The 22,563-nt window shown below is 36.8% G+C and overlaps 1 protein-coding gene across 1 annotated transcript in view; it reads left to right on the plus strand.

Annotated features, from left to right (window-relative positions):
* Positions 1 to 392: 392 nt before the first annotated feature.
* Positions 393 to 22,563, plus strand: part of UHRF1BP1L (UHRF1 binding protein 1-like) — a gene marked incomplete at its 5' end in the record, with an annotated part of 28,205 nt that continues 6,034 nt past the window's right edge. The window contains 11 exons of the mRNA XM_010289171.1: positions 393 to 555; positions 1,641 to 1,679; positions 4,835 to 4,926; positions 6,465 to 6,654; positions 8,947 to 9,087; positions 9,661 to 9,831; positions 11,099 to 11,279; positions 12,631 to 12,714; positions 19,295 to 19,477; positions 19,576 to 19,694; positions 21,849 to 21,990. Of these exons, the coding sequence (XP_010287473.1) occupies positions 393 to 555; positions 1,641 to 1,679; positions 4,835 to 4,926; positions 6,465 to 6,654; positions 8,947 to 9,087; positions 9,661 to 9,831; positions 11,099 to 11,279; positions 12,631 to 12,714; positions 19,295 to 19,477; positions 19,576 to 19,694; positions 21,849 to 21,990 (1,505 nt within the window). The remainder of the gene's footprint in view (positions 556 to 1,640; positions 1,680 to 4,834; positions 4,927 to 6,464; positions 6,655 to 8,946; positions 9,088 to 9,660; positions 9,832 to 11,098; positions 11,280 to 12,630; positions 12,715 to 19,294; positions 19,478 to 19,575; positions 19,695 to 21,848; positions 21,991 to 22,563) is intronic.

Consider the following 22,563-nt stretch of genomic DNA (forward strand, 5'->3'; position numbering starts at 1 on the left):
AATGTAAGTTGTAGAGGCTTGGGATTTTTTTTTTTCTCCTTTTGAAAAAACTAAAGAAGAGTGAAATAGATTCGCTTCTTCCTTATATATTTTAAAATAAGTAGTTAAATACTTTGAATCAAGGATTTGTGATTTTGGGTGATGGACAAATTAGAAGATACCTCATAATATATTTAATTTTGTTTATGGATTTGTAAATGGAATTGAGATGCAAAAATTAGAGGGACAAAACAATTCTGTGGTACCGTTTCTTTTCAGGGTGAAGTTGTACCTGAGATCCTAAGACTATTTCCTCACTCCCAGACCATTGCTTTAAGTTAAATTGTCACCTATATGTGGGACAGCTCTGATTGCTTTATACGCATTTACTTCAGGTGCACATTTGTTTTTAGGTTCACCAAAAATCTGTCACCTGACAAGATCAACCTGAGCACATTGAAGGGGGAAGGTCAGCTGACCAATTTAGAACTGGATCAAGAGGTGCTTCAGAACATGCTGGACCTTCCAACATGGCTTGCTATAAACAAGGTCTTTTGCAATAAAGCATCCATTAGGGTGAGTATTTTATTGTGTTGGAATGGTAATTAGCCAAATCTTTCTTTTTTTCCTTCTCTCTCTGTAAACTTTCAAGCTACTTTGTATTAATAGAAAATTGTGATGAGTTCTTGATAAAATAAGATGTTACCGGCAATAATTTCTTACTAATTTTTGTTCTCATGTGATGACATGAAATACGTATGGAAATTATGAAAATAAGCAGTGATACTTTTAATTTTTTTTTTCATTCTGAGTAGAATTTATTCATGCATGTTCTGAAATAGAGCTAGAGGTAAAACCTTGTATTTACCTATGGTAACTAGTTTAGTATAATGATTTATTATTCTCTTTTTTTATGTGTTATTTCTTCTCTGCACCCTTCTCTTTCTCTTGCTTTCCCTCTTGTTCTTTTCCTATTTCCAGAAATATCTTTCTGAGGGATTTTGGTCTCTGTGGGTAATGTGGAAACCCTCTAAATCTAATAAACATTGCTTTTTTTTGTCCTTGTGGCTGCTAAGAATTGAAGCAATGTATATCATCTTTCCTAGATTATACTAATATGAGAGTACAGAATGAAGCTATGGCTTGTTTTTGACAGAAGTTATGATCTGTTCAAACTTTGGCACCTCTTCAGTCTTTCATGGTTTTTTTTCTTTTTTTTTTTTCTTAATGGGTGATTGTCCTGATTTTTCTGAATGCAGTGAACTTGGTGCTTTGTTGCAAGCATCCAATTACTTGTAGGCCCACAGAGCAAATGTGGATTTTCTTTCCTTTTACAGAAAAGAATGTGGAAGTCACTGTTGCTTTTTCTGATGCTTGACAACTCAATATTAAAGAGACAGATTCTATTTTGTTCCTCTGTTTTCTGCTCAGTGATGAGTAGATTTTGAAGTCCTGTTTTTAACACCTAAAATAAATGTTTGTGTGTGTATAAATTTACTGTACAGTATTTTCAGATAAACTTGATATTTTCAAAGTAATATTATTCTGAGTTCAGGAGTTACAAATATAATTTGTATACATAAAACACATTCTAAACAAGTGCTTTATTTTACTGTGGTTTTAATAATTACTTTACTTTAGAATAATGTTTTCCCTTGCAGATACCATGGACAAAATTGAAAACACATCCCATCTCTTTGGTGAGTTCTGAGATCAACTCTTAAATATACTCCATGTAGCCAAATTTCTCTCACATATTTATGTAGGTCTCTAGCCTTGACTTTAGAAATAAATGAAACATTAACGGGTCTTTACTAAGTGTCCTCTGGGTAGTGACAGATGAAGACAAAATACGTTAATGTTTTTGTTGGCAGGTTTGTTTTCTTAATCTATGGCTTTAGACATCATCCCTATAATGTTTGACTATTAGCTAATTTCTGTCAAGTTCTTCAGTTATTACATCTTAATTTGGGTTCACCTGAAGGGTAGTTATTTGTCCATCTAACCCTTTTACAAGTTCCTGCCTGTCTTTTGGAGCCATCTTTTCTAAGGACTTTTCTAGTCTACATCTGTACTCTATTTAATGATTTCAGTTATAGCAGGTTTGATAACATAACATTTACAGGGTTTCTGTGATAGCCTAGGATTCATCCTAGTTATAAATAGGATGTAAAATGTGTGCATAGGACTCAACAACAATTAGAAGTAATGCTAATTCTTGTATTTGTTTAATTTTGTTCTTAAGTATACTAAGAAATGTGGTGGCACAAGAAATTATTTGCTTGATGATGGCTAAACTTTCTTTAGTGTGTTTACTTAGGAATGAATATTCCTTTAACTGTCATGCTTCCCAGTCTTGCAGTGAATTCCCGAATGTCCTTGTAATTCCTTAGTCCTGAATCAGACTTGGGAAAGGCATGTTGTTTTAAATACTTTATGCATTTGCTAGTGACCCAGTTGTAATGTACTAATATCTGTACCGCTTCTTCCTGACACGCAGGGCTTGAAGTGTGGTAATGCTGAGGTGGGATGATTCAGCCTCTTGACTGTAAGATGCAACTGCCAAATTAGGAAATCAGTTTAAGCCATGCTATTCTTAAAAGATTACATACTTTGACCTACGGTAGCAGGGCCTGATTGTGTGCTTTGCTCCTATTGAACTTACATTAGCAATCTTTGAGGCTAAGATAACTTTCAAGGTCACATTTTTTTTACATAAAGCTTTCCTGAACAAGTGCATTAAATTGATAACAAAAGTTCACTCTTCAATGGTAGACTGTACAACAGCCTTTTTGACTTCTAAAGGAACGTGAAGTCAATGGCCTAAGTGTCCAACTTCAGCCCTTTATTACATCATTGAACTCCCACTATTTTGGTGGGTTTATTCTTGCTACTGAGAGTTTAATTAAATTGGAATAGCATCCTCTGCATAGCTTTAAGAAATAACTAGAACCCACTTGTCTAACCAAAGGTACTTTCATTGAGCTGAGTTGCCCTTTGTGAAAATCTGTCTGTTAACACAGTGGCAAATACTAAGTTACCTTTGTTCATAATCAATTTCTGTTTCTATATGATAAACAATATAATTTTGACGAGTGCTTTGGAGACCCAAGGATGCTATGCAGCAGTTTTTCCTCTATCAATGTACAGTGTTGCAAGTGAGAAAAGAATAGACAGATATCTACATCCAGATGTTCTTCATTAACTCCTATTTTTATTACTCAACCTCCTTAAATCACTGCCCTACTGTTCTTTGCACTAGTGCAAAGTAGGTGGTGAAGGAAAATTGTGGTGAGGGAAGTTGTTCTAGAAGTCTTAATTTAAGAAACCTTAAAAGAATGGTCAAACATCCAGAAATGTTAGGGTAACCAGGAGAAATCTGGACTTCCCCCCACCATCCTCAAACTAAGGGATTGGTTTTTTTCTTGTTTTTTCCTCTGTTGTCATTTTCCGAGGCAAGTTTGTTCATTGAGACAGCTGAGAAAATAATTTGAGTAGTCAAATTTACTGTTAACAGCTAATGCTTCCCTGTAACCATCAAAAGGTAGTGAATTATAAATAAATCCAGAGTAGAGAGTTTATGAATTTCTAGGTAGTAGTAAGGGCATTTCATGGATAAGAGTAGCACAAAGAAGTGTTTGTGGAGCAAGTGGATTATCAAGACAGGCACAATTAACACAATATGATAATAAAGTCCAGTAGATAGGGCAGGTTGAATCATGAAAAATCTAAAACTGAGGACAGAGCTTTTTAGTGTGGTTTGTCTGCCCTGAGAGAGGGTAAATGGAGGAATTCGGAAGGGGTGGTATAAAGTCAGAACTAGATAGGGAAGTAATATTAGCGGTTGTGTTTTGAATGAGCTTCCAGCGGGACAAAATTTCAGAACCATAAGCCTTAAATTAAGAGCGTTCCCAGGTTGTATGTTAAACTTAGGTCACAAATATTGTAAGTTAGGAGATTCTTGGATTTATTCACTTGCTGGGAATAAGGTTTTGCATTTGGTTTGTTCCCATTCTGTTCATCCCCCTGTTAGTATGCATTATTTATAATGTGTGTTACAGTTCTGCTATTTAAATATAGCCTTCAGTTAAAATAGGATTTAGGAATGAGACTTAGGAATTCTCTTAATTCCCAGTATCTTTTGTAAGGGTCCCACCTCAAGTACGAAGAATACAATAATAGCATACAATTTTACTACAATATGGTGTGTTGCAAATTATACTAGAATATATCTTTTCAGAAATTACTTGTTTTACTAGATCTGCTGAAGATTCATATACACACACAAGAGTGCATATGCACTCATATGTGTATATAGTATATATATTCAGATTTTGTTTTAAAGATGCAGCGCAGAACTTCATCTGCTATCACCAATTTTAGTGGACTAGTTTCAAATATTTTCCATTTAAATTTTCTGAACTTATTGAACCATTTAGAAAACTTGGGAGGTATTAAGTATTTCCCTGAAGGAAAATATAGGAAGAATAGGAAGAAAACCCAGATAAGCATGCATTAAATCATGCCCTTTTCGAAATGCAGTTTTTGAAAATGTGTGTGATTGATAAATAATACTTAGGGATCAAGAATTCTGTAATCCAATATTTGACTGGGAAGGTCTGTTAGAATTCACAAAATGTAAAGATTTATATGAACAAATTAAAAAAAGGTAAGTCTGGCACATTACAAAAGTTTATGGGAAAATTGACATGGTAAGAAATGTTTTATGTATGTTAGAAAAAGTTGTCAAGTGGTTGTTTGGTTTTTTTTTTTTGGTTGGTTGGTTTTTGTTCATTATATGTCATCTATTTACTTTGTTACCTCTCCAATTTTTTGTTTTGTTTTGTTTTTCAAGTCCTTGGATAAAGTTGTTATGGAAATGAGCACATGTGAAGAGCCACGTGCCCCTAATGGACCCTCTCCTATAGCAACTGCATCTGGACAGAGGTTGGTGATGATATTTAGATGTAATTGATCCAAACACGTTTAAATTCTCATTTTGGATGACTATGAAACATTTGGATCCCCTGTGAATTTTCAAAAGTATATAGGGTGGCATCTTGCCATTTCCATCTCTCCAAAATTTTGTTTTATTACTTGTGGTGGAGTTTCATAAGTATAGTGATAATGGAACTGTCCAGACCCAAGCCTGGAAAGAATGTCTGAACTATGTGTTGGAGCTTCCTAGGCATGTTTCATATGGGTGCAACTACTGCATCAAAAATTTACCAAGTTTAATTAATATTATGTTTTATGAAAATTAAAGATACCTTGCCTTCAATCTATTTGGAAAATATCTATAATGTTGGGGTGTTTTTTTAATTTTTATTTTTCCTTTGTTTGGTCTAAAAAACAGTATTAAGGGCTATTTGTTAGTGGGGTATTTATAAGTTCTGTTTCCTTTATTGTAACAGCCAGATCTTACTAAAAGATTTCATGCACGCTATATAGCTCAAAAATCAAGTAGTTTGGTGGGACAGTATAGCATTGCCTCCGTGATCTCCATCCTCACAACCCCTACCCCCAATGATTTCCTTTTTATGGACCCAAAACATTTTTCAGTGGGCATAAGGACCCATATACAGAGGAATGAATTTGCTGGTACAATTGCATTTCTTATTTTAACTCATGCATAATACGTAGAAGTAGTCCATGGGCCTCTACATCTCCTAGGGTACAGCTTGAAAATCATTGCCATAGAGATTCTGTGTAGGATGAAAGTTATAAAAAGGAAAAGGAATGACAAACCACATAAACTGTACTTTTAAAACAAGCAGGAAAAGATAAACCCAAAGGCAAAAAGTTTTAGATGTTAAAAGAATATTTAAAATACAATTTTCCATTCACTAATTAAACATTCAGAACACATAAGATTTTTAGTAAAAAATTAATGGTAACTGCTTTATCATTTTTAATACTGGAATGCGTGTTAATTTGGTATAGAAATGTAACCACCATTTAGGATGCCTTTCTTTTATAGAATGAAACAAAGCAAATTCTTTATACCTTTTACTATATTTTGCATCTATGAAAGATATTAGTTTTAATGGATGGAATAACTTAGCGATAACCAGATTGGAACTATCTAATTAATTTGACATGCATTATTCCTTATGTATACCTAAAGAAGAGTATGTCTACGTAATGCTGTAGACTTATTCTTACATATAATATATATTTTATTTTTATACATTTATTTATATGTATAAAATACTTATCATGGAAAAATTGCAGTAATTTTTATACTTCATGGAGATGGATCTTGGTCCAAAATATGTTCTTTAATGACTATTTTGAGATTAGGATCATAGGGTGGAAATTATTGTAAACTAGATCAAGTATACTGAACAAAAATTCATGACTGGAGAATACATTAGGAACTTATTTTATGGTTTGTTTCATGTTGTATTTCAGTTGTTTAATAAGTTTAATTCTGTGCCCTTCCATTAGGTGTGTATTTAATATGTTGGCATTTCACTTTTTAGTGAATATGGCTTTGCTGAAAAAGTGGTGGAAGGCATTTCAGTTTCTGTGAACTCCATTATAATAAGGATTGGCGCGAAAGCCTTTAATGCTTCATTTGAACTTTCCCAGCTGAGAATATATAGTGTAAACGCAAACTGGGAACATGCTGACCTCAGATTTACCAGAATACAGGAAGCTCAACGTGGAGAGGTAAATACTATCTTTTGTTAACTCTTTTTTTCTTGTTTTTGTGGTAAAGGAGGAGGAGGTTGAAGTGCAACCTTATACGGTCTAGGAAGCATGCTGTTTCTGCGAATGGAGACATTCTGTGCTGAGTAATTTCAGCTGTCCTCTAGGAACACAAGGATGTAAAAATGGTGGATGTGAGTCAGATCAAATGTCATGTCTCTAGCAGTGGCCAGAGTGGATGCTTAGGGAAGAACGAAGACTGGGGCAAGCATACGTACTGTTCCCCTCTTATGTTCTCCAAGGTTGTGACCATTTTAAAATGCAAACTAGACCAGACTTGACGAGTACTGAAAGAAAAAGGGATGGTATATTAAATGTGGAAGGATAAGGTGTTGTGCTAGGTTTTTTAATTATTATTTTTATTATTTTTAAAGCTTTAAGTGGTTATTTATTTGCTTGTGAGGGATTGCCTAATAAGGGGTTTTTTTCTTTAAGCAGTTTTAACTGAATTTTAAGAAAATTCCTATGCAATAATTAAATATTTTTCTTGGAATAGCTAAATCATATGTATACAAAAGAGGCAATAGCAGTAAAGCGTATCCTTTTCTACTGTCTGGGAGAACTTGACATGGAAGTCGTAGATAGGTGTACATTGTTCTTTTGCTTTTTCCCATGTAACCAAAGTAAAATATGTACTGAGTGCAAGGTTGATTCTAAATATTGTATGTTGTATTGAGAAAGACTTATATTAGCATTCGTCTGGCCTTGGATAATTAGGTGTTTCAAATTTTGCCCATGTTTGCCTATTTAGAGAAGATTATTCCAGAACAGAGTTTACTGAGGGGAAAGAAACCCCAAGAGAATGTTTTTTAAAAATACCACAAAAATAATGAATTGAAAACTATTTTTCTGACAGTTTGCCTTTCTTGCAGCTTATCTGTATGCTAATGCGCATGTGTTAATGAAGTCTAAAGTTTGACTAGGTGGATTTTTTTATGGCCATATTTTTTTATTTTTTGCTTTTTAGGAAGAATTTGATTCTGACTAGTGGCCCCATACACAAGAGAACTTTCCTTTAGGAGTGTTGCTTTTAGTGCAGTGAGTTCTGGAAACACATATTTCTAGAAAATGTAGTTGTTTGTCATGTAGTAAACGGCATGAAAAGGTGAAAAAACAAAACCAATACTGTACTATAAAGTAATGTGTCAAGCTACATTTTAAGGGAGTAAACTTCTAGCTTTACACTGTAGCTACACTCTTAAAGGCATCTCCTTAGAGGTTTTTTTAGAAGCTTCCATTTGCACTGCATCTCCTGGATGCGGAGGGTAGGTACTCTGCTTTTCTGCAAATGGTATTTTTCTGACTGCTTTGCACTGTGCCTTTCCGTGTTGCTTTCTTCATTGTGTGTGCCTCATTCCGAAGCACACTGGGAATGTTTTACTGAAGTCTTTGCTTATATTTGCAGGACATAGGCTGTACTGTTTTTAAACTGACAAGAGGATAATGACAGATGAAAAATAAGACACATACCAGACAAACTCTTCCCTCTTCCATTTTCCCCTTAGCTCATCTTTTTTTCTTCACAGAGTAATGTAGGAAGGAGTTTTAGAGGAAACTAGTATTAATGTATTAATGTAATAGTATCTTGATGTCCTATTCATTTGATCTTCTCCATGCTGCTGCTGCTGGACAGTCACTCATTTTCCCATAGCTGATTTTCATTACGCAGCTGTATTTGGTCACGTATCATTACTCTAACATTTGCTTGCTGTGTCTTCTAGAAATCCATGTAATGGATTCAAAGCTTGTGGGGTCTATATGGCATACAATGTGCTCAATGTTTAACTTTCTCTTTTAACTGAAATAAAACACTTTAAAAACCTTTCTCATCCTGTAGCTTTGCTTCCCTCCCTGCTCTTTTCCTATATACTAGGATTTAGCATTTTGACACTAAACTACACAATCTTCTTTTTTTTTCCTCTACCAAAAGCAACCTAGAAGGCAATCATTGTGACCTTTGTCGTCTTCTGAATATTTTAAATGCTGCTTTTTACCGCTGTCTGCTTGGAACTAGCTTAACATTTTGGTGATATTCTGGAGGTAGAGAGAAGGATCAGGGCTTTACTTCCCGATACGTGTTGAGGGAATAACAGGTGACTTGTATTTGTTCTGTTCATATGGCTCTGCATGAAGGTTACGTGTGAGTGTGTGTGTATATATGTACAGATATGTACATAGACATGTACATGCTTAGGTGCAAGTAAACTGTCATATTGCATGAAGGTGTGTTTCTCTTTTTCTCTCTCTTTAAAGGTTTTAACTTTTAAAGAAATTAACTGGCAGATGATCAGAATAGAAGCAGATGCAATCCAGAGTTCTAAGCATGAAATCATGAGTGCTCCAGTTCGTCTGATTACTAACCAATCAAAAATTAGGGTCACGCTTAAAAGACGGGTAAACTTGAAAAGTTTGAAATCTTTTATTATGTTATGAATTCATTTTTAACTCCTGCTTTTAATGCATACGTGCACATAGTAAAGATTTTAAATTTAGACCATGTAAAATGTAGAATTCCTTGAACTAAACTTTTAATAACATGTAATAAGTAAGACTGTAGAGTTTACAAAATATATTGCAGCCAGAATTTGAAGATTAAGACCTTGCAGGGGTTCTGCTAATGAAATTGTTTGATCTGCAGAGCTTTGTTTATGATGATGCATGTTGTCTCACCTCTCTAGATTCAGGCAATATTTTCATTACTTACATTTAGAGAAAAGCATCGGTTTAATAACCAATGCATGCCAAACAAATAACAAGTGAGGCATAAATATACTATATGTTTGGTACTTTTCAATTAGTGACAGGAATACAGTTTAAAATGAAACATATGTTTGTTATTTATGTGGAAAAAATTTGTTTTTTTGGAAGTGTGGTTTTGCTTTCAGCTTTTTTTTTCCTTGTATTTGATGTAAGAAATGTCGGTATTTAAATGGACCTGTTTAACTTGTTTAAATTATTATTCTACAGTTAAAGGACTGTAATGTAGTGGCATCAAAACTGGTTCTGATTCTGGATGATTTGCTATGGGTTTTGACTGATTCCCAGCTGAAAGCCATGGTACAGTATGCCAAATCTCTTAGTGAAGCCATAGAAAAATCAACAGAACAGAGAAAAAGCTTGGCTTCTGAAACAACACAGGTATGCTAATTGTTTGTCTTGCTATATCGTTACCAGATGCTCTAAAATAAAAATACAGTGTGGTTAGTTGTGTTTGTTAATTTATTTTAGAGAACGTTCAGTTACTCAGTTTCATTCAGCTCTATATCTTAAACTACATCAGGAATGAATCACAGTAGTGTAAAATAGACTTTATTTTACAAGATTTTGTGTGTTGATGTTAATTGCAGGAAAGAAAAAAGTTGTAGTTCTTTATCTATGTAGAGAGTATTTAGACTTCTGTATTTGCTTATGTTGATTAGCTGTTTAGTGAATTTGGTATCTATATATTTTCTGGTTATGAATTAAAAAAAAATAAAATAAGGTAACCTTAACGTGTGGATAGATATAGATTTAAAGTGCTTGTCCAATTTGTTTTCATGGTACTAACTTTTAGTAAGAGCTTTCCTTCGTGCAGCTCTCTTGCTGAAATATATAGTGAAAAATAATTCTACTTTTAATATATTTCTGCTGGCATAGATGTGATATTGATGCTGCATGTAAGACAGTCTTAGGTAAATCTTCGTCTTCTTTCAACACATACAGCAGACTAGACCAGCTAACTGGGCTTTGAGTGTTGGGGGGAGGGACCTTTTCTTGTCTGTAAAGAAGCAGCACAAATACACCGATAAAAGATAGTCCTATAAAAATAAAACATAATTTAGTACTAAGACTGATTTGAATAAAGTGATTTGTATAGAATCTCTTACAATAAAGCTAGTGTACTGTAATGGAGAGTTCAGTTCTTGTGGTCCTGATGACTTATGATGTGATTTGATGGTTTAGCTACCGCAATCAAGTGGTTAGCTGTAACTGAGCAAGGAGGTCCTGATTCTTCAGTTCCCTGTACTAGCTTCTCACCAATTCCATGGTACTGGCTACTCTGAAGTAGTTTGGGGAACTAAACTAGCAGAAATGTGTCCAAGAAAAAATTGATAGTTTTCTGCTGGCTTAGTTCCCTCAACAGCTTGCAACAGAAGTTAGAAAACCAGTGCTGCAAGTGACAGGGATGTAAAGAAGTGTAGTGGAAGGGGAGAATGGGGAATGCACTGGAATTGCCTCTTCGTGACACCTAGCCATTAGCTTAGTTTAGCTTTATTCTAAAACAGCACACTTAAATCTCAGTAACAATCCAAGGTGGTGCAGATTTTTCATTATTTCAGAGGCATGTTTTGAGTAAGTGAAAGGATGCTTATGCTTGAAAGGAAGGATAAACTTTATAAATTGATATGAGTAAATATTTTTTCAGAGTTCTGCCCCTGCACCCAGCTGTCAGCAGGTGAAAGCGCACCAGACAACAGCAGCACCTGATCAAAATGATGCAATAGTAAAGTTGTTTAATGATTTTGATGTTAAGGAGACTTCTCATCACTTAGTAATTTCACATTTGGACCTACACATATGTGATGATATCCATTCTAAAGAAAAAGGTAACTTTTTTTTTTAAAGTAACATGCCTGTGAACCATAATCATCTTTACAAGACATTTTGAGGAATACAATAATGTTAGTCAAGAATCTGTCTTTATTTTAGAGAAATATTCAGAATTGTCTTCGGTGTCTGTAGACGTATTTAAAATTAGCTATATGCCTCCATCAAGACAACAGTTCATTTTTAAATGTAATTATTTTAGAATAAATGCAATAAAAACTGCTAAGAGTGCTAGTAGCTTCAGTGGTTTTCCTGTCTTCTACAAACTGATTCTGTCCAGTCTGACTGTTCCTGCTGGTTTTTTCTTTTATATTAACTGGGTTATGAAGAATGCAGTGGCAACATTACTGTGGCTTGAAAAGGTCACTATACAATCTGCTTTACTATGCTTATAAAATACAGACTAATAAAGGAGGAGTCCTCTTTGTGTTACTAATTTAGAGAATTTGGTATACTCTGCAGCACATAGGAAGAATGGAACAAGTGTTCTGTGGCCTTATTTTGTGTGTAATACTTGTACTTTTTTCTTTAAATGGTAGTCTATTGCATATAGCCATATTTAGAATCAGAAAAAAAGACGAGAAATGACACCTCTTTCATGCATGTTAAAAGTGATCAGAAGAGAATGACATATCAATGTATATCCAAGGAGCTGGTAGTCACTGAAAAATATATTGAGGCATGCAAGGTCTGATGAAGAAAAGAGTATGAAAAACTTAGGTTTTAGCTAATGTATTTCCTTGATTAGGGAAAACACTTGCAGAGCAGGAGAGCACAAGGTTCACTGGCTGGAGAGGTATTTCCTTACATGCAGTGTATCTACTGCAGTTGGGATTTATCATTCTTAGTGAGATCTCTTTATTGGTCCTTTATTTTTGGCCATGAAGTTTAAATTTAGCAGTGGAAAAATCAGAATAGAGGATTCTCAGAAGACCTCTTCACTGCCATAATATTTGTCAAATAAAATAAACCAAATCATATTTACAATATTCTTGAAACTAAATATTGACTTCAAATGACTGATCATAATCATATTCAGTGTGAGTTTTCTTTCAGAAAAACTGCAGTAATATGTGTTCAAAAAATTGTCTTTACTTTTTAATAGAATTTAAAACAATATGCAGTTTGCTAGTAGTGACTGAGTACAGAACAAGGAATTCTACAAGCTGATCTTTAGAAACCAGTCAAGACTACCTGAATGAAAATTTTGAGGGAAGATAATGAGGTTGTAAGGAGAACCAGTAAAGGGGAGGAAAGAGTAGCTGTTAGGTGTTTAAAGCTATGCAGCAACATGAGGACTACCATGCTAAATACAGTGTCTGCAGACTTGAGCGTTGTTTTATTTTACAGACTCAAATAGACGTGTTACAGGAGGGGCCATGCAGCTTTCCTTCAGCTATTTAACAGTGGACTATTATCCATTTCACAAAGCAGGTATGAAAGTGAGCATTTTGTGAATCACCTGTGAATGTAACTATCTTGCTTGAATACCAAAAAATTTGTGTTGTGTGCGTATATGTATACAGCTTGGATAATAATGTTCTAAGCATTTGAAATACACACCTTTTTATTTCCTTCTATATGCAAAAACAAACAGCAAAAGCAATAACCTGGGAACCAATTTAATTTCTGTGAATGAGCTATTTTAGGCCAAACACTTTTCCATTTCACATTCTGTTTGGTCAACAAAATGGTGTTTACACATTTCTGACATGAAAAGAATTGTGTGTTGACAGAGGAAGTCAGTATGGTGGATTGAGAATTCACTAGCTGCATATTTGCAAGAGTCAATCTGCTAGATATTTTTCCATATAGAAGTCCATCATTTTATGTCCATTTCTAAGCAGTATTTTGGTTTTTATTTTATTTTGCTAAATAAAAATCCCAGTGTGTAGAGGTCCAATTGTATAGCCTTTTGTTAAGGAATTGTTGTTAAACAGATGTTAGCAGTTTCCAAAGAAACATTTCTTACAAATAATTTCTAGTAATTTTTTTTTTTCAGAAATCTAAAAAAATTAGAAGAGGTGAAATAGTTTTGCTGTTGAATTTCAGATCAAAGGCAATCCAGTACAGTGGAGGGGCTTTTAGTTGGTGGGGGCTTGGTTGTGCTTTGTTTTGCTTTTTACTAACACAGACCAGTCATTTCAGAGTGATTGTCCACACAGATTAAAGGTGTGAATTAGCTGTAGCTTGCCTCATGTCCTTCTTATCACTCATGGTTGCAGATGGAATCCTGTAATATCAATCTATTTCATTCATAAGTAGCAAGTATAGTATTTGCACCTTAAAAAATGTAATTTAGTGTAGGTCAAATAAACATTTTGCTTTGCTACAAAACAAATAAACACAGCCACAGAAAAGAATATGCTTAAGAAAAAACAGTTTTCTTTCCTTACTATAGGTTGACCTAATATGATTTCAGATTTGTGATATTGGTGTCCTGTCCTATAAAAGTGGGACCTTAAGTTACAGAGGTTTAACACATGCCTGTCTTGTGACCCAGCTGTGTTTTTCATTTACTGTCACTTCTGATTCCTACTATGTCTAAGTGAGGGTCTGATCTATCTATGATTTCTGTGAGCTCTCCTTAGAGATGATGTTGAAAACCAGGGAAATAAATAGATTGTTTCTTTTGTAAGGATTCTTAGCCAGATTGACCCATGCACTGTAGACTCTTGGATGGGTACATTAGAAGCTCGCTGAGAGTGCTTTTAGGTAATGGCTACATGGGACATAACTCTTAATACATGAAACCAGAGATGGAAAAGATCATTTGCAGAGCAAAGGTGGTGCCTCTAAAGGTAATGTTCTCCTGCAATCTTAAATGGTGTTCTGTACAAGTATGTTTAAGTAGCAGAAATCTAGGTCTCACTAATAAGCTATGAAAAAAAACTGCCAAAGGTAGTGGTGTTTGATCCAATAGGGTGTATGTGTGGAGCAGGAGGGAACATGCTAGAAAGTTTCTTTTTCCACTTTAAGAGGTCATCATCTTCTCACTGTTTGAAAAGGGTATGGCAATTCTATAGGCAAACTATCATCACAGAAGAGAGAGTTCCTTTACTCAAAAGGAGCACATATTAATCTTGAAAGTTCTCTAACAGTGTTGGTATCATGCCTCTATATACTGCTGTATCAGGCTATCACCTGATATGCAGAGCATTCCTACCCTGAAGTCGTGGCTCTGCAATATTGCGTACTGAAGGACAACACTGTATTAATACTCTGTAGCAATGGGCAAGGAGGAAAAAGCTGTATATTTCTGTGACTGTTACCAGATTGTTTTCTGGTTTTGTACCTCTCCGTCCTATGGAATATTTAGAATTAGCTCTATTGGTATAGTCGTCCTGAAAATGGTGATTAATCTTTTGGGAAGAAGCCCTCAACAATTAATTATTTCGCAGATTGGGTTCTTGTGGGTTTTTTTGTTTATTTGCTTTTGTAACAGACCCCACCCAGAAAGACTCTAAAGGGAGTCTGAGGCACAATTGCTGTAGGGTAAATTCCTAATCTATTGAAAATCAAGCCTTCCAGCAACAGCCTTTCATAGTACTTAAGAAGAGTGAAGCAGGTTGTGTGTCCATTGACTGTGATAACCCTAACATTAGCTAGACTTACTGGGTGTTGTAAACCTGTCTGCACAGCAATCCATCGCTTTACTAGTCCTCCCAGACCTGCGCTCACAGAAGCTTTTATCCAGGTCCATTATCTGTGCAGCTGATGTGTTGCTGGATGATGATCAGAGAAAGCTGCTGCTTTGCCATCTTGCAGGACATTTTGCAGCACAGGAAATTCTTGATCAAGCTGATACACTGAGACAATATGAGAAATTGGAAAGCATTTTCTTCCTGGGCAGCCAGCAATAAATTCAGATGGTAGCAACATCAGTGCCAGCCCTGATTTTAGCTCCACTAAAATATTGTTTTCATGTTACAATCTGGCCTGCTCTTCACTTTTCACAGATAAATGTGGAACTGACATCTCCATGTGTAGAATTGTAGAATAGTTGAGGATGGAAGGCACCTCTGGAAATTGTCTAGTCCAACCCCTCTGATTAAATTTATGTCAGTTAAAGTTAGCTTCCCAGGATTTTTCCAGTTAGGTTTTGAATAGCTTCAAGGGTGGAGACTCTACAACCTCACTGGGCAACTTAGTCCAGTGTTTAACCACCCTCACAGTAGAAAAGCTCTTTTTAAAAAGAAGTGTTTAAGTGGCATTTCTTGTATTTCACCTTGTGCTTATTGCCTTTTGTCCTGTCACTGGGGACCACTGAGAAGAATTTGGCCCCCTCATCTTTACTCCCCCCATCAGTCATTTATACACATTGATAAGATCCTGCTGAGCCTTCTCTTCTCCAGCCTAAATGATCCCAGCTGTCTCAGCCTTTTCTTGAAAGATCTTCCAGTCTCTTAAGTATTGTTATGACCATTGGCTGGACTCACTCTGGTAAATCTATGGCTGCCTTGTGCTGGGGAGCCCAGAACTGGACCGAGCACTCCAGATGTAGTCTCACCAGGGTTGAGCAAAGGGCACAGATCACCTCCCTTGACCTGCTGGCAGTGCTTTTCCTAAGCAGCCCAAGGTGCTGTTGGCTTTCTTTGTATCAAGGACAAATTGCTGTTTCATATTGAACTTACTGTTTCCAGGTTTGTGGGGTTTTGGGTTTTTTTTTGTGTGGTGGTTTGGTTTTTTCCCTGCAAAGCTGCTTCCCAGCTGGTCGGCCTCTAGCCTGTACTCCAGGTGCTGGACTTCGATTTCCCTTTGAAATTCATGAGATTACAGTTGGGTCACTTTTCTAGTCTTTTGAGCTCCCTCTGAATGGTAGCACAACCACCTGGTGTATCAACCATTCCTCCTAGTTCTGTACCATCTGCAAAGCTGTTGAGGGTGCACTCTGTCTCATCATCCACGTTATTAATGAAGATATATTGGCCCCAGTATTGGCCCTGTGGCTATACCACAGGTGATTGCCTCCAGCTGGACTTCACGCTGCTGATTACAATCCTTGAAGACTAACAGTTTAACCAGTTTCCAGTCCACTTCACTGTGTACTTACCTAGTCAGTACTTCATTGTTCAGTATTCCATTGTTTTGTCACTAAGCATGTTACAGACAGTGTTGAAAGCATTGTTAAAGTTGAGGTAAAGAACATCCACTGCTCTGCCCTCATCCATCAAGCAAGTCATCTCATAGTAGAATGCTATAAAATTCATCAGACATGATTTCTCCATCATAAATCCCTGCATGTGTACTCCCAATCATCTTCCTATCCTTATTGTATTTTGAAATAGTTTCCAGGATTATTTGCTTGTGTTGCTCTCTGTTGCCTTCCTCCAGTACCTCCTTTGAGGTGAGACTGATCAGCCTGTCATTCTTTTTATTCTCCTTCTTGAAGATAGGAATGACATTTGCTTTCTTCCAGTCCTCAGGAACCTTTCCTGATTGCTGGTCAGTGATAACCTTTCAAAGATAATTCAAAGTGGCCTCCCCATGACATTGGCCAGCTCTCAGCACTTGTTTGCATCTCATCAGGATCTGTCCCATGGACTGGATCTGTTTAAATGTTTCCTAAGTTAATGCTTCTCTGCTGAGGGGAAGGTTTCCTTGCTCCAGGCTTTCCCAAAATTCTCAAGGACCTGGGAATTCTGAAGGCGAGTGTTACCAGTGAAGACTGAGGCAAAGGTGGCATTGAGTACCTCAGCTTTCTCCATGTTGTTTGTCACCAGGTCCCCTGTCCCATTCAGCAGCAAGCCCAAGCTTTTCCTACTCTTCCTTTTGCTGCTGATACACCTGTAAAAGCCTTTCTTGCTGTCCTTAATGTTCCTCATTAGATTGAACTCCAGGTAGGCTTTGGCATTTCTAACACCATCCTCTGTATTGTTTTTGGGTAACCCAATGCTGTTTCCACATCCTGTACTCTTGCTTTTTGTCTTTGAATTTAGTCTGGAGCTCCAGGTTCGTCCACACAGGCCTCCTTCCACTTTTGCTAGATATCCCGCTTTTCAGGGTGCGCTGTTCTTTGGCTTGGAGGTGATTCTTGAACATCAGCCAGCTCTCCTGGACCCCTCTTCTGGCCAGGGTTATAGGCTATGAGGTTCTTTCAAGCAGACCGAAGCCTGTTCTCTTGAAGTCCTGTGTGTCATTCAGCTTTTTGCCTTGTTCCTTCACCTTGGAATCCTGAACTCCACCATGTTACCGTCAGTGCAGCCAAGGCTGCCCCTGACCTTCACATCCCTGACCACTTCTTCCTTTTTTGTAAGAATCGGTCCAGTGAAGCATGTGCTCTCTGGCCCTTTGATAACCTGTGTTAGGAGGTGGTCATCGATGCACTTTCAGAAACTGCATGGGTTGCTTGTGTCTTGCTATGTTGTCCCTCCAGTAGATACTGGAGTGGCTAAAGTTCCTAATGAGGACCAGGGTCTGTGAACATGATACTTCTTCCAGTTGTCTGAAGAGGGCCTCATCATCTTCCTAATCAGATGGTCTGTAACAGATCCACCACAACATCATCCATGTCAGTCTGCCCTCTAATCATGACCTGTAAGCGTTCAGCTGGCTGATCATCCATCCCAAGGCAGAGCTCCATGTGTTCCCACTGATCTCACTGAAAGGGCAACTCACCCTCCTTGCCTTCTTGGCCTGTGCTTCCCAAAGAGCCTGTGTCCATCCTTTGCAGCATTTCAGTTGTGTGTGTGTCTCTGTGATCCCAGTGAGATCATAGCCCTGCAACTGCATGCAGATCTCTAATTCCTCCTGCTCCCACATGTTCCTCGTGCTGCATGTGTTAGTGTGCAAGCACTTCAGGGAGGGACCTGCCCATACTGACTTCCCAGAAGGGATGTGACAGCTTTCCCTATAATGTGGCTGTCCTGTAAGTACTTCAGAATATATGTGCATGTGCTTGGGGTGACCCCACTTCAGCCCTGTTTTGGAGAATTCCAGCTTCATGGACTTGAATTGAACGTATCTTTGCTCTCTTGCTCTCTTTCTGTTTTCTTCTCTGTTCCTTTTTCTTCTTCCTTAGCTAGAAAGATGTGAATAACCATCAAAAAGCTGTGAGGCTGGAGGGTGGGGAAAAATGTTGTCTTGTGTGATAGGCCCCTTCCTTAAAGTTTTTTCCGTGCTGAAATCTTTGCATTTATACTTGAAATCACAATTTTTTCCCAAACCATTTACCTATTTTAATAGCAACTATATCTACTTATCTCCAGGGTAAGTATCCAAAACCTCATTAAGTCCCAAATAAAGTAAGTTTTTACATGCTGGTATTTAGAGAGTGATGTACCGCTTGATAGAAGCTATTTGTACTGCATCCTTATTATCAAACAGGTTAGTAAACTGTTTTTTCAGGGACTGTTTGAAGAGATCTCAATTTCTTCCAGAGGTTTAAATGTTTGACCAACAGAAACATGTTCGCAATAAAAGAATTTCCAGTGGGCTTGATTTTTGAGGCTGTGTGTGCTGCAGCACTGATTGAACTTACCTTCTTGTTTGTGTACCATAAAGGTGCTAGAGAGCCAAGACAAAAAGTTCCATTTCTGGAAAGGGACCAGGAACTTCTTAGGACACAGTTCTGGCAGGAAAGATAAGCTTGGAAAAAGTGAGCATGAGAACATTTTTCTGCTACTTGCTCTCACTTTTTTTTCCCCCAATAAAACTTTTTTTGCATGTTCTCACCTCTAGCATTAATGTGTCATCAAATTTCTCTGAACTGGAAATATTCAATGATGTTTTGAGCATTAGTTAGTGGTGTTAAAAGGCAGGTGGCAATATTATATTGTTTTCTGAGTGATTTTGTGAATCAGTGAGACTTGTTTTTGTGTAATGTATAACTTCTGTTTTAATGTCTGTTATAACTATTGTTGTTCCATTTTGTTCCATTTTGTGTCCATGCTGTTCAATTACAGCATGCAGTGAGATTATATTTTGAACAATTGTGAAATAGTGGAAACTTGTTATCCAATTAGCAGCAAACTTTCAAATGAGTTAATATTTTCCCTATTCTTCTTATTTGTAGGAGACAGCTGCAATCACTGGATGCATTATAGTGATGCCACTAAAACCAGAAGTGGATGGGCCAAAGAATTATTAAATGAATTCAAAAGCAATGTTGACTTGCTTAAGCAGGCTGTGAAGGACCAGGTCATAGATTCTCCTCCCAGATCACCACCTGCTGTGTCTCCTCAGAACCTGCAAACAGGTACTTTGCATCACTAATGCTCTAATTCCATGAAATGTTAAAACTGTTCTAAAAAAGACTGTTCTTTTCAATGATTCCATCACTATTCTTTCCTACAGGCAAGGAACAGATACCGAAAGGAACATCTAGGGCTTCCTCTGTATCTTCCCAACAACCAAAGGGCAAACTGATGTCTAGTCCTATTGTGGTTAGACTTGCAGATTTCAATATATATCAGGTACATTTCTTCAAGTTAGTAAAACTGGGGCTACTTAGCCCTTGGCTGTTACATAACAATGGTTTTTAAGGGACAATTCTGAAGCCCATTGAAATTAATAGAAGTCTTTCCATTCATTATTGGATTAGACCTTTATGGGCCTGCTTCTTCTTTGTTAAAATTGGTGGATATTTTCTTATTGACTTTGTATTAGATGATAACCTATCACAATTATGTTTTGGATCCAAATTCTACTGTTCCCCAAATCCTGACATTTGGAATTTCACGTTTTCGTTGTGCTATGTTAGGTACACAATACTTTAATACGTGGTTTTGTATCTCATGCTTTTCTTATTGTTATCTTTTCAAAGTAGATGGATTTTTTTTTTTATGTTAAATTAAGAGTTTTAAAAATTTTTCTTCAGCCCCTCCTCCCCCAGTGGTATTTTGAGTAGGCACCTTAACCGTTCTTCCCCCCACTCTGCCACCCCCATTTGTTTGAGTTAATAGTCTTAGTTGCTGGTCATGGTCCAGATTCACCCTTTGGCGCAGATAGGAGGCAACTGCAATAGAAAAGGAGTATGTCTCTAAGGCAGAATGGTAGTGGTAGAGGAGTACTGTACCCATACAGAATCGCAGAATCACTAGGTTAGAAAGGACCTTCAAGATCATCAAGTCCAACCATTAATCCAGCACCACCATGTCCCCTAAACCATGTCCTTAAGTGCCACATCCACATGTTTTTTGAACACTTCCAGAGATGGTGACTCCACCACCTCCCTGGGCAGCCTGTTCCAATGCCTGACCACTCTCTCAGTGAAGAAATTTTTCCTAATATCCAATCTAAACCTCCCCTGGCACAACTTGAGGCCATTTCCTCTTGTCCTATCGCTAGTTACTTGGGAGAAGAGGCCAACACCCTCGTTTTACTACTGTAAAGTTCAGATCCTAACAGAAAAGCTTAGTGTGTACCCTTAGTCATTGTGACTTCTACTTGCTCTTGTTACAATTTTCAATGCTTTTTTGCTATATATCACTTCTGGTAGAGTGGGAGGTTGCAGTTTGCTGCCAGGAGCCTTCATCTGCGTTTGAAGTGTTTTATAATATCATTTTGTACTGTTGGTGTTTTCATTTGCCTTCTACTCTTCAGATGCTTGTCTCCTGCCTACACAAATAAATTTTCAATTCTTTTAATTGTCATTATTTCTATACAATTTGCAAAAAGTTATTTTTCTAAATAGATCTGTTAATACTTGAGTTTTTCTGTGTGTTAATACAGAGATGTTTGCAGCTTGAAAACAGCTACATAGAGTGAAGCAGGCTTGTAAAGGTTATATATTCATTATTTCCAGTGAAACTAATACAAGTAGACATCATCATACATTCAGTATTAATAGTTTGGCTAATTTCAATCTAGCAGTCTGACCTACGAAGTGTTGGATGAAAGAGCTTTGTTTTGACAACGTAATTTTTAAACTAGTGTACAAGAAATTTAAGGTCACATATATCAAAAGGTGATCTCTCTTTTTGTTTCCTAACTTACATTGGAAGGAAACAGAAATGGAGAATTACTGTTCTGTAGTGTCTTGAGTCTCCTGTGAAGTAGACCTTCGGGCATAGTCAAGAATATGTATCTCTGCCACATGCATGCTGAACACCTTGCATAGCAGTATACAGTTGAGAGTTGGTCCATGTACTGGAATCTGTCCTTATGACAGCCTAAGGACTTCCTAACGCATGTGTAATAAGCTTATCTAGCTTATCTATCCCTTATCATCTAGATATGGGATCCTTTTGGACAGATGGTATGCAAATATACCATGTCCTACCATAATTGCTTCTACAGGAGCTGTAGTGTTTGCAATAAAGATATCAGATCATTCTAGGCTTCTACTAAATGCCTTGGAAAGTGACCTGCTGCCTCCCACCTCACATGAAGGAAGGGGAACTGGTACTGTTAATACTATATAGTTTTCTTGTGAAACTTCTATTCATATTGCTTCTTACTAGAAGGCAACTAGGTGTTTCTCATTGTCAGCACTTCATGTAGTTGGGGATCTGCATCTGAGAGCAGTGGAATGTTACCGAACTAGGGGCAGTGCCTTGCAACTACAAGTGCTTAATGAATCATAACAATGTAATGTATTAATGAAATTAATCTTTTATCTCTTACAGGTTTCAACAGCAGACCAGTGTCGTTCTTCCCCTAAAGCTCTGATCTCTTGCAATAAAAAGTCACTTTATCTTCCACCAGAAATGCCAGCTATTCATATTGAATTCACTGAATATTACTACCCAGATGGAAAGGACTTTCCTAGTAAGACTTTTTTTTTACTGAACCATAAGTTTTATCTGTTACTTTCACCTTTACGAAGCTTAATACTGATTTCAAGTTGACAATTAGAAATAGGTAATGACTTTCTAAAATGGAAAAAACACAACACTACTCCATTTCCATAGTGCTTGCTTCTGGCAAACTTCTATAAATATTTTTTTTTTTATAAACATGTTTTTTAAGTCTGAAAACACTCACAGTATTTTTACTGGCACATAAATTATTCGTTCTCCAGCATACATATATTGTTTCTGCAGTTCCACTGTCTGGCTAGATAAAGAACTCAATGGCTACATAAAAGAGCTCAAACTATTGCAGTAGTATCTAAGATGCAACAAAATGCTACTGGACTTATGTTTATTAATGCTTTATGGGGCTGTCCCTGTTTTATATACAGAAATGTCAATGGATTTCTTGGGGATGGGACTTGAGGACAGCAAATCTTCTTGGTCCTGCCCTTCCTCTGTAATGAGGACATTCTCCCCCTCTCCTCAGACTTCATTCTAGTCTAATACTAGCTTTTACATTCAAAAATTCAGTTACTTGCTTGGAGTG

Source organism: Phaethon lepturus, unplaced genomic scaffold, assembly GCF_000687285.1.
Source record: "Phaethon lepturus isolate BGI_N335 unplaced genomic scaffold, ASM68728v1 scaffold26636, whole genome shotgun sequence".
In the NCBI taxonomy this organism is placed as follows: Eukaryota; Metazoa; Chordata; class Aves; order Phaethontiformes; family Phaethontidae; genus Phaethon; species Phaethon lepturus.